The sequence below is a fragment of the Gavialis gangeticus genome, unplaced genomic scaffold (genome assembly GCF_001723915.1).
Source record: "Gavialis gangeticus isolate Ggan-Ray unplaced genomic scaffold, GavGan_comp1, whole genome shotgun sequence".
NCBI classification, from domain to species: domain Eukaryota; kingdom Metazoa; phylum Chordata; order Crocodylia; family Gavialidae; genus Gavialis; species Gavialis gangeticus.
In genome coordinates, this window is record NW_017729032.1 from 129,933,491 (window position 1) to 129,945,108 (window position 11,618).

The 11,618-nt window shown below is 40.1% G+C and overlaps 1 protein-coding gene across 1 annotated transcript in view; it reads left to right on the forward strand.

Moving 5' to 3' along the window:
• The first annotated feature begins 2,597 nt into the window (after positions 1-2,597).
• Positions 2,598-11,618, forward strand: part of LOC109303425 (protein-lysine methyltransferase METTL21E-like) — a 21,702-nt gene continuing 12,681 nt past the window's right edge. The window contains exons 1-2 of the mRNA XM_019525631.1: positions 2,598-2,964; positions 3,556-3,642. Of these exons, the coding sequence (XP_019381176.1) occupies positions 3,570-3,642 (73 nt within the window). The 5' untranslated portion in view covers positions 2,598-2,964; positions 3,556-3,569. The remainder of the gene's footprint in view (positions 2,965-3,555; positions 3,643-11,618) is intronic.

The following is an 11,618-nucleotide window of genomic DNA, read 5'->3' on the forward strand; positions in this document are numbered from 1 at the left end:
GTTTTTGTTTTTATATTATATTAACTCTGTGACAATAGGAGACATCTTTTATCATCTTGAACTACATTTTTTCAGCACGGTTGTTTGTGAGTCCTATTTTTTTTACTAAGTGAAGATTTCTGCATTAGGGATGTAAAACTGGGCATAAGACTGAAATTACTTTGGAGTAATGTAAGATAATTGTATTGTGTCAGTATTTCTCATTCCCTCAATTTCCTACTTAAGCAAAATTAGTCAAGTGACTTATGTAATTTCTTAATATAGGGAGAAGCAAAATCAGTTCAGCCAGTACTTTTTTGCTTTCTCTTCTTCAGAAGTATATTGTTTGCTGAATCTTTCTTGATGCAGAATAAGTCCCAATGGAATATCTTGTTTATGGGAGAGCCAAGTGGCAGTAAGAGTCCTAATTGTCTATATAATAATTACATCTTAAATGGCATAACATGATCTGTCTTCAGAAGTGTTATGACTTCTGTTATGGTAGGATTTGTCAAAAGGCCAAGATCAGCTTCTTGGCCTCTTGAAGGCTCAAATTATGTGTAGTAAGGAATTTAGACTGTCTTGTAACTTAACACTAATTGCTACTATGTAAAATATCTAAATTGCTCTAACTTTATTTTTTCTGCCTAACTTCCCTTTATGTTGTCCTTCTGTTTGTCACTTCCCAGCAGTTCTCTGATTAATGAAGACTGCTTCAAAAATACAGGTCTCTTAGTTTTGTTTTTTTTCCCCCCCTCTTCCTATATTATTTTCTCATGTAGCAGGCACCTGCTAGTCTCAAACATACCTTCCTCCCTTTTTTTCCTAGCTATGTTTACTGTGTTTTTCCAACTTCAGTAGCATTCTCTGCAAGTTTAGGAACCATTCAAAGCTTTAGAAGTCTGGGGTTGGTAATGGGAAAATGTGTTTGCAAACTACCAGGTCAAGAAGCAAAGTGGACAGAGCTACCTAGTAGTTGGTCTGGTGGGTCATGCTATGAGAGAATGATTTCCAGATAAGGTAAAACTGGGCTAATTCTATCTTTTTAACGTTATGTCCAATTTTTTTCTAGGTTTTGTGTTCAGAAACAAAGTTTATTGGTGGTTTGGTCCTACTTGGTCTCATTTCTGAATGGAAACTTAAACATACATCTGTAGTGCTGCAAGTGTTCAAGTAGTGCTACAAAAAGTGAATGTTCACACCAACTGTAGTGCTACAAAAATGTTCCTTTTCCAAAGGGGAACATACCTGTAGCCAGAACCGTCCCCTCCCATGCTCTGGCTGCTTGCCAGCGCTGCCACTGCACGCTCCCCCCAGCCACACACAGCCTGATATGCCCTTGGCCCCACATACCCCTAGTGCCTGTAGCAGTGTGTCTTGTAGCACCACGTGCAATGTATGGACAGTTGTAGCAGTGCTACAGAGAATCTTTCGGACCCCTGGAATTCCGCTTTTCCTGGCTCTGTGACAGCTTGCCCAGCCATGGCAAGCTGTCATGGAGCCTTGCCACTGGCACCATCACCGCAGGAGCACTGACAATAGCTAGTGATCTTGTACTCATGGTGGTAGTGGGAACAGCTGCTGCTGCTGCCATTTGCTGTGGACGTCCTTCCTAATCTCAGTGACAGAGAGGCTGTGTCTGGTTGATGCCACTGCCAGCATCTGGTGGATGCAGTTGCAACAAGGAGGTTGCCTCACTAATAGCCTCCCAGGGGGCAGAGGGGAGCAAAGGAGCAGCACCCTGTTGCCCACTGGCTGGTGAGCATACCTTTGAGGCAACTGCGGCACTCCAGCCGGGGAGCAGTGCTCTTGGACGCACCCCTATTGCTCTTTATTGTCTCCGTACTAGCAAGTGAACACGTCCATCGCCTCATGTCCTATATGTGTGTCCTTTCCATATTTCTACATAGCTGAAAATGATGACAAAACATTAAAAACCTTGCAGAGTCAATGCAACATACAATTAACATGGAATCTACCTCAGAATGATGAAAGTGACCTTGCTCCATTTAACTTTATGGTTCCAAAGAGTCTAGCATTTCACACACGATATTTACACTAGTAAACACCCTCTCCAGCAATACCTTTTATAGAAGGTGTTCTGTATCACAAGCATGTATTCCCAATGTGGATATCTATTTCAAAGAGGTGTTTTGCATATATCTCTAGTGTTCAACCTAGTCTGATTTTTTTTGTTTTGTTTTGTTTTTTCCATTTGCTGGTTGCTCCCAAATAAAAAAAAGTCTGCTCTCTAGTAATTGCTGTTGCTAAATATAGTAAAGTCCTTCAACTATACTAGAAACCGTATGAGCATAGAGTAAGAAACGTTCTTGTCCTGACGAGCTTGCAGGCTAACTTGCAAATAAAGGAGAGAAATTTCAGAGATATCCCTATAGGTCTAGTGATAGAATTTGGGCTTTTGACAAGATCAGGGGAGCTGATGATGAAAAATACTTTTAATGATCTTACAGATGCATTTGGAACATTTCTTTATCTTAAATGCACATTCACAATCAAGTGCCTACAAATACATTTCTGCTGCTTTAAAAATGTGGCACTTAATGTCTGAAAGAATTCTGTCTTCAAAAAAAAATCCTCTGGTTTTCTTTGGGTTTTTTAAAAAATTATTTATTTTTCAAGTGAGAATTTTTTAACTGCTATTTTGTATCATTTTTTGCGAATAATTTTCCTATCACATTTTCTCTTGGCTGGAGTGCTATTGGATCTCTTGCTGTTATGAAATCTTCCCCTCCTTTATGTAAGAGTAGAGTTCTCTTGGAAATATAACATGATGCGCTTACTTTCTGCGCATGCTGCAGCTGTCGAGATTTATTAATCTCGTTTAATGTGGGGTTGTTGGCAGAATGTAACACACACAATCTCTTCTCTCTGGGGATATTGGTGAGTTGACTGAAGGAAAAGCCAGTGGAGAAAACTTCTTGTAATTCCTCCTTTATTGGAAGGCTAAAAGAAAAAAAGGTTCAGGTATGTTGATAGATACCTTATAATAGACATGGGACACTATATATAATATATATTTCCTGATACCTGACTTTTTGGAGTGTATTCTGTTTGATCTGAATTCCTTGTCATTGTTTATATTAAACAGTGAATGTTAGTAACCAAAAAGTTATTTCATTAGTGTTATGACAAAGCATTTTTGTAATGGACAGTTCAAAGTCAAGCAGGTGGTTCTCATTCAGCACCCATTATAATGTAATTATAGAAGTAGAGAAAAGGTTTTCATGTTTAGAATGATTGTGTAGTGAAACAATAATATTCCTCATTCAGAATATTAAGAGCCTGTTTAACCGTCTTAATTTCTCTCCTCTTTTGACAGTATCAAAACTGATTTTCACTTAAACCATACTTACCTTTTCCTGGCAAATCTCAGCTGTGTATTCCTGATAGTTTCCATTAAGCAGAATTTTGGCTTCTACACTTCTCAATTGATGCCTTTTTTGAGCACAGAATGCACTCCCTTATTCTTACACACACAACCACCCATATGTACATGTAATGCACATAATTAATTGTCCTTTTTGATAGTTCAACAAATACGTTTTATCTGTCTAGTATTATCACACAATATGGATATGATACCATCGCAATGCAATCGTCTTTTGTCATCTAAGCTGAGAAGAAAACTGGATTACAAAGAAGGTAAATAGTTTATTTTTTGTATGATATAATATTTTCTGGTAGAAGGTTAAGATGCTAGATTGTTGCTTGTGAAAGCTCATGACTCTCTGAGCCAGTCTGTAAGGTGCCACCCTGCCTTGCCTTCCACATGACCTCAGCCTTTCACAGCTAATTACCTCACTGTGTTTTTTGTTACACTTTAGAAGACTGAGGACTAAAGTTATTTTACTCATGATGGGATATTTCATGCCCATTTTGCCTAAGGAATTGTGTTAATAATGTTTACATAAAAAAAAATATAGAGGGCAAACAAGGCCATTGCAGTGTCATAAGAGATTCATGTTATACAAGGTCAGCTAATTCAGCCTGACAACTTCCTAGCATTCAGCACACTTTCTCTGGCTGGCTGCCTGTTCCTGGTTCTGGTGAATTAAGTTGTGGCTGCCGATCAAGATATTCAAGTGGAGCCTCAATGCAGGGTGTTAGTTAGATAAAAAACATTAATTCAAGCGCAGTTGCTGTTTGTACAGACTCAAACCTATTCTGGAGACATTTTCATAAGACTGGTAACAGGGTTTGCTCTGCTGTACCATAACTAGTGGCTGCAGGCTTTCTGGTCCTTAAGGACCAAACCACTAAAATATAAGTTGATACCAGGAAAGAGGCAGAGGACTGTTTCTCTTTATTTTTAAGTAATATTTTAGAACTGGCTGTGAAAGGAGCTTTCAAAATGTAAATTGATTGTTAGGGTTGAAAACTTGTCATGGTGATTTTTCTTCAAAACTTAAGTTTTTCATAATCCATATCACATTTACCCAGATGCAGGCAGTTGGAGAAGCTTTTGGGAGAGCCTGGAGCCAATATTCCAGCCCTTCCCAGCCATCTGTGGAGGCCTTAGATGCCCCAGAAATATTACTGAAATAGTACTGTCCTGAGCAATCTCTGGCTCTTGGCCTGCAGTTGATCTTATTCGTCCTCCACTACAACAGAAGACTACACCATAGAAGACCTCTCAGAAAACAGGAAACGCGCAGTTGACCACCTGTGAAAAGAAAACATCACTCAGGAACTCTAGCAGAAGCAGGGATAGAATTCATTCATTCATTGGGACAGCATTCAGCTGCTTTTAACTATAAAGAACAATCTATTTCTTGAAGTTCCCTATCTCATTCATTACACATTTTCTAGTTCTGTAGCAACAGAGGCTAGAATCAAACAGATAACTTCCTTTGCTACACAGTTGTGGCTAATTTTCCTGTGATCTGGGTGAGATAGTCTTATGGAAAAATAGTATGTAGTTATATCATTAAAAACTCTTAATACACATGCACCAGGGAACTGAATTACACAGTGTTAATTCAGGGATTTATTTAATTTCTGAGATCTTGACGTTGTCACACTAGTGTAATTCTTCATGTGTCATTTCCCAAGAAACCAATCCCCCTACCCCTGAAAAACAAAAAACCCTCCAAATGCCATTGTGTGGCTTCAGATCAACACACACGACACAGCAAAAGCTCTGTAACCTTTTAGATTCACTGTAGAGACATCTGCCACTCGAATTTACAGTAACTAAAAGGAATAGTAGATTATCTTCTATATTCCAACACCAGAAGAGGATGGGATATGTTGCTGGTGGGTTTTAGTTATTTCCTGACAGCAGAGGAAGAGTGAGACTCAGACCAGATTATGTTTCAGGTTATAAAGGGGGGTGTTGATCCTAATGGAGAACTTTTCACCTATTTCCCCAAATTTCTTCCCTTTCTGCATCACTCTGTTCAGCCTATCCTATCCTGTCTTCCTCATCCCTGTCCATTCTTCTTACTGTCTTAATCTCTGTATTTGAGCCCTCATACCTAAGTGCTGGTTTCCCGCAACAGCTAGTCTCCTTTACGTTCACTGTATGAACATCCCACACATTGTCACTGCCTATCTCTGTTCTCCCCACCTCACAGCTCCTTGTCCCTCATTTGCTGCTTGTTACCATGTACTCCAAGTCTCACTCATTTGGCTCCTTGTCCAGTTTCAATATCCAACTGGCTTTTTCCCCCCTGTCTTTTCACAGCCAGTCTTAGCACTCACCCCATGTCTCAGCATCTCATTAGATTTGTCTCCCCTGTTGTACCAGTTTTCAACAGATGTACCCCAGATCCTGCTGTCCTGGCTCCTTATTTAGTCTCTGTCACTCTTCCTGTCTTCCTCATAATGTGATGCTAAAGCTCTTAGTTATGCTTATTTTATTTACTTGGATTCACCCCCAAATTAATTTGATTTCACACCAGACCAGTGCGTAAAATTAAATTTGGAAGGAGAATTTGTAGGGAAGCAACTGAAGTCCTTGACACTGGCAAACTTTACAGTGTATCACTTGGCTTGGCCAGAACTCAATTTCTAATCCATAAATATCTAAGAAAATGCTGATCTAGTAACCCCTTGCATATCTCAGCATTTTTAAGGGACACACTGTTCCCAACTGTAAACAGCTGCTACTGCTTGATGAATTCCTTCTATAACTCGCCCTTTATTTCTAAGGCAACAATGGCTTCAACTTCCTAGACAAATTCCGAACAAAGCTGAAAGAATTTGTATTCCTGGACAGACGAGAACCAATAGAAAACTGTGCCAAATATGAACTAATCAAGCAGTTGTTAGTTCCTTTTAATATAGAACAAGAAAGAATAGAAAACATCTTTATTGGGTTCACAGAGTAAATTGAACCAAGTACCTTAAGGGACAAAATGCATTTATGTAATGTTGATCAGTCTTAGGGTAGGAAAAATAAATATATTCCATGTGGTCTATTGAGTTCATGCTTATAAATTAATTCACTCATGCTTGAATAATATTTAACATTTCTAAAGTCCTAACTATTAACTCAACTTTTGACTTTTCAGGTTGTTTTATGTTATGTAAAGGAAAAGTTTATTTACACTAAATATAAATCTCTAATGCAGTCTTTTTCCATCTGCCTTTCCCTCTTCCTCTTCTAAGTTCCCCAAAGTCTCTTTCTCCAGGTAAGAGCAATGTAGTTCATCATGATGTAGAAAAGTAGTTTTTGAGAGAAACTTTGCCGAGCATGGCGTGCTTGCAATAGAAATTTGCCCTCTCTCTCCTTGATACCCCCATTGCTTTCAAATCTGTTTTTTGGTTAATCCCTGCTACAAAATTTTAAAAGGTATAATGTGATAGCATTTAAATCCTAGCACTAATAGGTTTGCAAATGACCACACTGTTCATTCTACCTCAGGTTGTCTTCATTGTATTGTTGGCTCAAATTACTTTAAATTTGAGCAAACTGCTTTTGAGTTAGGATTTGTTTACACAAAGAGACCACACCAGAAATAAGGAATGTAGAACAGTGTACAAAGTGTGCCTTTGTGCAATTTAAGTTTAATCTACCTTGCAAGTCAGTTAAACAACCACACAAAAGGCACCCATAGGTCATAGCGACACTGTAAATTTACAAAGCCCACCAGTAGTATCCTCAAACATTCTTCACTACTTCACACATGATATTTTCCCACCCAAAAGCAGCCATGGACCTGTGTAGCCACAAGCTGACACTATCTACCTCCAGTGCCATTGGGGTGGATATGGCTTCTAGTTGGGGGGAAGGAGTAGTTTTGAAGGTGCACCTCCTGGGTATAGTGAATGTGTGGTGCAGACATGGCCTAAAAGTACCTTTGTGGTTCGCTCAAACCACTTCCAAGATGAATTAAGATAAACTACATAAATACACAATATTTGCACTATGCTAGCTAGCTTGTGGGGTTTTTTCCCCCCCTGTGGAGGCAATTTCTGCCTTGGGAGGAGTTACCTAAAAGTTTGAGTTAACTTGAGTTTAGATAACCCAAGTTATGATGGAATAGTTGTGTTCTAAATTTATGCCTTAGGTATTTTGCAGTAATTTTCTAGTGTCATCTGTTTTGCCCAGACATAAACCAACCTCAAGTCGGCATAGACAGACTGTGGTTAACCTTGAGTCCTAAAGACTCGAGATGGGGAACACATCAGTTTTGTTTTAATAGTTGACTGGTTGTGCTAACTTGAGCTTTAGTGTATGTTAGTCACAAACCAGCCAGTTCAAATTAAAATCATCAACAACTTAAGTTGAGGGTCTTTTGTGTGTTTGGGACTCAAGTTATGACTCAAGCTGCCCAGCACTCAAGTTACAACTCAGATTAACTCTAGAGATGTCAAGCCCATAAATGAAATTACTTTCTTCCGAACCCTATACCTGGCTTAGGCAGTAAACAGACATCTAATTGAGGCAGCCCTGATTGTACTAGGTTTTGACCTAGTTCCAGACAAGAATAGCACAGACATTTATATACATAGCCCTTCCAAGATGTGTTGCTGCTCCTTGGCTAGTAGGTGGCCAGCAAGAGCATGTAGCCTCACAGGCTTATTTCTGGGACGACTCACGGGTAACTCCAATGACCTGCACTTGACTTAGGTTAGGAACAGATGTTGCATTTGTCTCTAGGCAAGTTGCGCCTGTGTTTGTCCTGGAACTGACGTATCCTGGGATTGGTGCGTACACACATTTGCTCTTTCAATCATGGTTGAGTACTCTTCTGAATACACTTCTGCTTTCTGCTATTGATTCAATTATACAATCCAGGGATAACTGTTCAGATGCACTTTGCCATGTTTCAGGATAAACTGTTAGTAATTCTTATCCTGTGAACCTTTTCCGGATTTATCATGGGATGATGGACATCTAAGCAATTGCTCTTTGTCCTGGGATAAAATAGTTTATCCTGGGAGAAATGCAGCATCTGTTTATAGCCTTTCAAGTACACCCGGGGATGTCCTGGGAAAAAAGTGCTAGCATTTTTTTTTTCTTGCATACTTCACAGGTACTTAAAGTGGGACAGTAAACTTGTACATCTATAGGCCTTGAGATGAAGGGTTTTCTTTTGGGAGAAATGTGATGTCTATTTACAACAATAATAATACTAAAGTTTATATTATAAACTTCATATTATCATCCTTTGAGGAAGACGCTCTGTTTGTACATAGCATGGCACAATGGGGTCTTAAATCTGGTTGGAATCTTTAGATAGTTCTTAGCTGAAAAATTACTTGAAAGTGAAAGCTACAATTGACTATTGGTTGGGTAAAATACTGAGCCTGTTTTATGCAGCAGTGGGTATGAGGGTCTCTTAGACCTTAATCAGCTAGGAAACTGGGACTGAAACTGCCTAGTTCCAGTCAGGGTACCAAGGGAAACAGAATACCCATACCAGATTGCTAAGTCTTCTCCTATTGGATGTACCAGCTGAGGATTCGGGTACAATCAATCACTGTAGCAGCAGTGGGAATTGTGACTTGGCATTTCTGGTTCTGTGCACATGCATACTTCAACCATTATGTTGAATGAGTATAGTGTTTACATTTCTTTTATTGTGGGGAATAAAATACATAAATCTTGACTAGAATTAAATGCTCTACTGTTGTTGTACTTCAGTGTATTTATTTCAAAATTAACACAGATGCACTTATTTGCCTAAATCTAACGGTACGGTTCCCTCTGCAGGCACCACCATAGCAGTAGTACTGACTTTGCCCTTTAATGAGCTTGTAGTTAAGTCAAGAAAAATTGTTCTGATAGTCTAGGTCAGAACCATTCACCTTCTGAGAGATCAGGGATACCTTTGACTAACTGCTGCCATTCATTGCATGAACAGTGCAGCACTGAGCACCCAAGTGCTATGCTGGCCCACCCCTAGAAATGGGTGCAGGAAAGAAAGCTGGAGTGGCAGCATGAACAGCAGCAGGAGTGGTGGTAGGAGCTGTGGCTGGCCTGAGCCCATGGGCTAGGTGTTAACCCCTTACAGCCCATGGGCCAACCCTTCGGTAGTGCTGTTCTGGGAAAAGTCATTATCTGGAAAAACGCTTTGTTTTTATATAGTTTGATAGTAGCAAGTTTACTCTTGGCATGTGTTCAGCATTGGAAGGATTTAGTGTTCTGATAATTTCTGCAAGTGTGTCTGACAATTGCTATATTTCACCTTTCTGCAAAGCCTTCTTGAGAACTTTTCCAGGTCAGTCAAGGGCATGGTTAGTATTCACTTCTTTTTTTTCTTCCCTCAGTCTTCAGTAGATCTTGGTAGAGACGTGTAGGAAACATAAAATGGCAGAATAATGATGAGCTTGGGCCCCAGTCTTGCTGTCCCTACATTTGTGGGGAGTCCTTTGGTCTGCACTGGTTTCAGTGGAACTAATTATGAGAAGGCTCTGATCCAGGGAGAGAGAGAAAGCTCAATGGCAGTTGTAGGTACTCAAGTCTTCCCAGGAATAGACCCTATGAGGGTTTGGTAAAATTTCTTTAACCAAGGGAATTAAAATGAATGTCTGAAATATAATGAACATATCTAAAACAAATCTCAGTAGCTTTTGAGGTATATGTCTCTGTTACTAAAATAGTAATTCATCTTTGTTCCCCATGGTCCCCTCCGGTCCCTTGCTGGTGTCTCTATGCGTTTTCTTGGGCATCAGGCCATGTAGCTTTACTGTTCTGGAATGGAATCACGTGATTCTTCTTTTTCTCAACTGGCCCTGAAAAAGCAGTATGTTTACATGAATGTCTTACCTATAAATTTAAAATCCTCTGACTGTAACTTTAGGGGGTCTAGCGTCTTCTGACATCCCAGGTCAGTACCTGAATCAGTCTAATTAGCTCCCAAATAATAATATCCCATTTGCAAGCAGTTGGTCTGTTTATGGAGCCAGAGATCCTGTGTTCTCATCTGTGGGCCCAGTTTGTCAAAATGGGCCTTTACCTTTTTTTCTGTAACCAGGAAGTGGAAATGGCTCAGCATTGTGTCTTCAGAACTCTTTGAGCATTGATTGTGTGGTAGCTAATTTCAAGCTGTTCTCTTTCTTTCAGTCTGTTTTTCTTAGCCACTATTAAACTAAATCAATATGTTCATATAGTAAATATCTCAATAACCAGGTAATTTAGAGGTTATTATTGAAGATGAAAATATAGAAGAAGTTACAACTTTGAATTAACAAGGTAAAAGGGATCTTGCTAAAAAACAATATTTCGAAAGAGCTGGCCCTTATTTTCAGACAAAATGTTATACAACTATATTCCTTCAAACAAGGCATCACATGCACTCTCTGAGCTGAGCAGTATACAGCCACACGTTTGCTTTTTAGTTATGTCAATTTTCTTTTTCTTGTTCAGCCCTCTCCCTCCAGGCCAGGGTTCAGTCTAATTATAGCAGACACCAGCTCACTACTTTTCAACCATTGTCCATCTGTGACTTGGCTCTGCTCCTTAATGAAGGAGCTACAGCATTGGTACCCAAATCACTGCCACTGATCTGTTCCCTTTGGGCACCAACAACCCGTTACTCTGGTACTTGACTGGTGCTGTAGTCCAGATGCACATGTTTTATGAACTGTTTTGGTGGGGAGTACAAGGTAATCTCTACTGGGCCTGGTATTGTTCAGCATCTTCCTTAATGATTTGGATGATGGGATCATGGGAACATCTAGTAAATTTGCAGATGACACCAAGTTAGGTGGAACTGTGGACACTTTGGATGGTAGGGCTGGGATCCAGAATAACCAAGAGAGACTGGAGAAACAGTTTTATAGTTTCTAGGGTCGGAAGGGACCTGAGTAGATCATCTAGTCCGACCCCCTGCCATGGCAGGAAAGATTACTGGGGTCAAACGACCCCAGCAAGGTGTTCATCTAACCTCCTCTTAAAGACCCCCAGGGTAGGGGCCAGCACCACTTCTCTTGGAAGTTGGTTCCAGATCCCAGCCGCCCTGATCGTGAAGTAGCGCCTCCTGATGTCTAATCTGAATTTACCCTCTGCGAGCTTGTGACCGTTATTCCTGGTCACTGCTCGGGGGAACAGGGACTTCCCCAGTGCCTGCTGATCCCCCCTGACTAGTTTGTAACAGGCCACTAGATCCACCCTCAGCCTTCTCTTCTGGAGGCTGAACAGGTTCAGGTCCCGTAGCCTCTCCTTG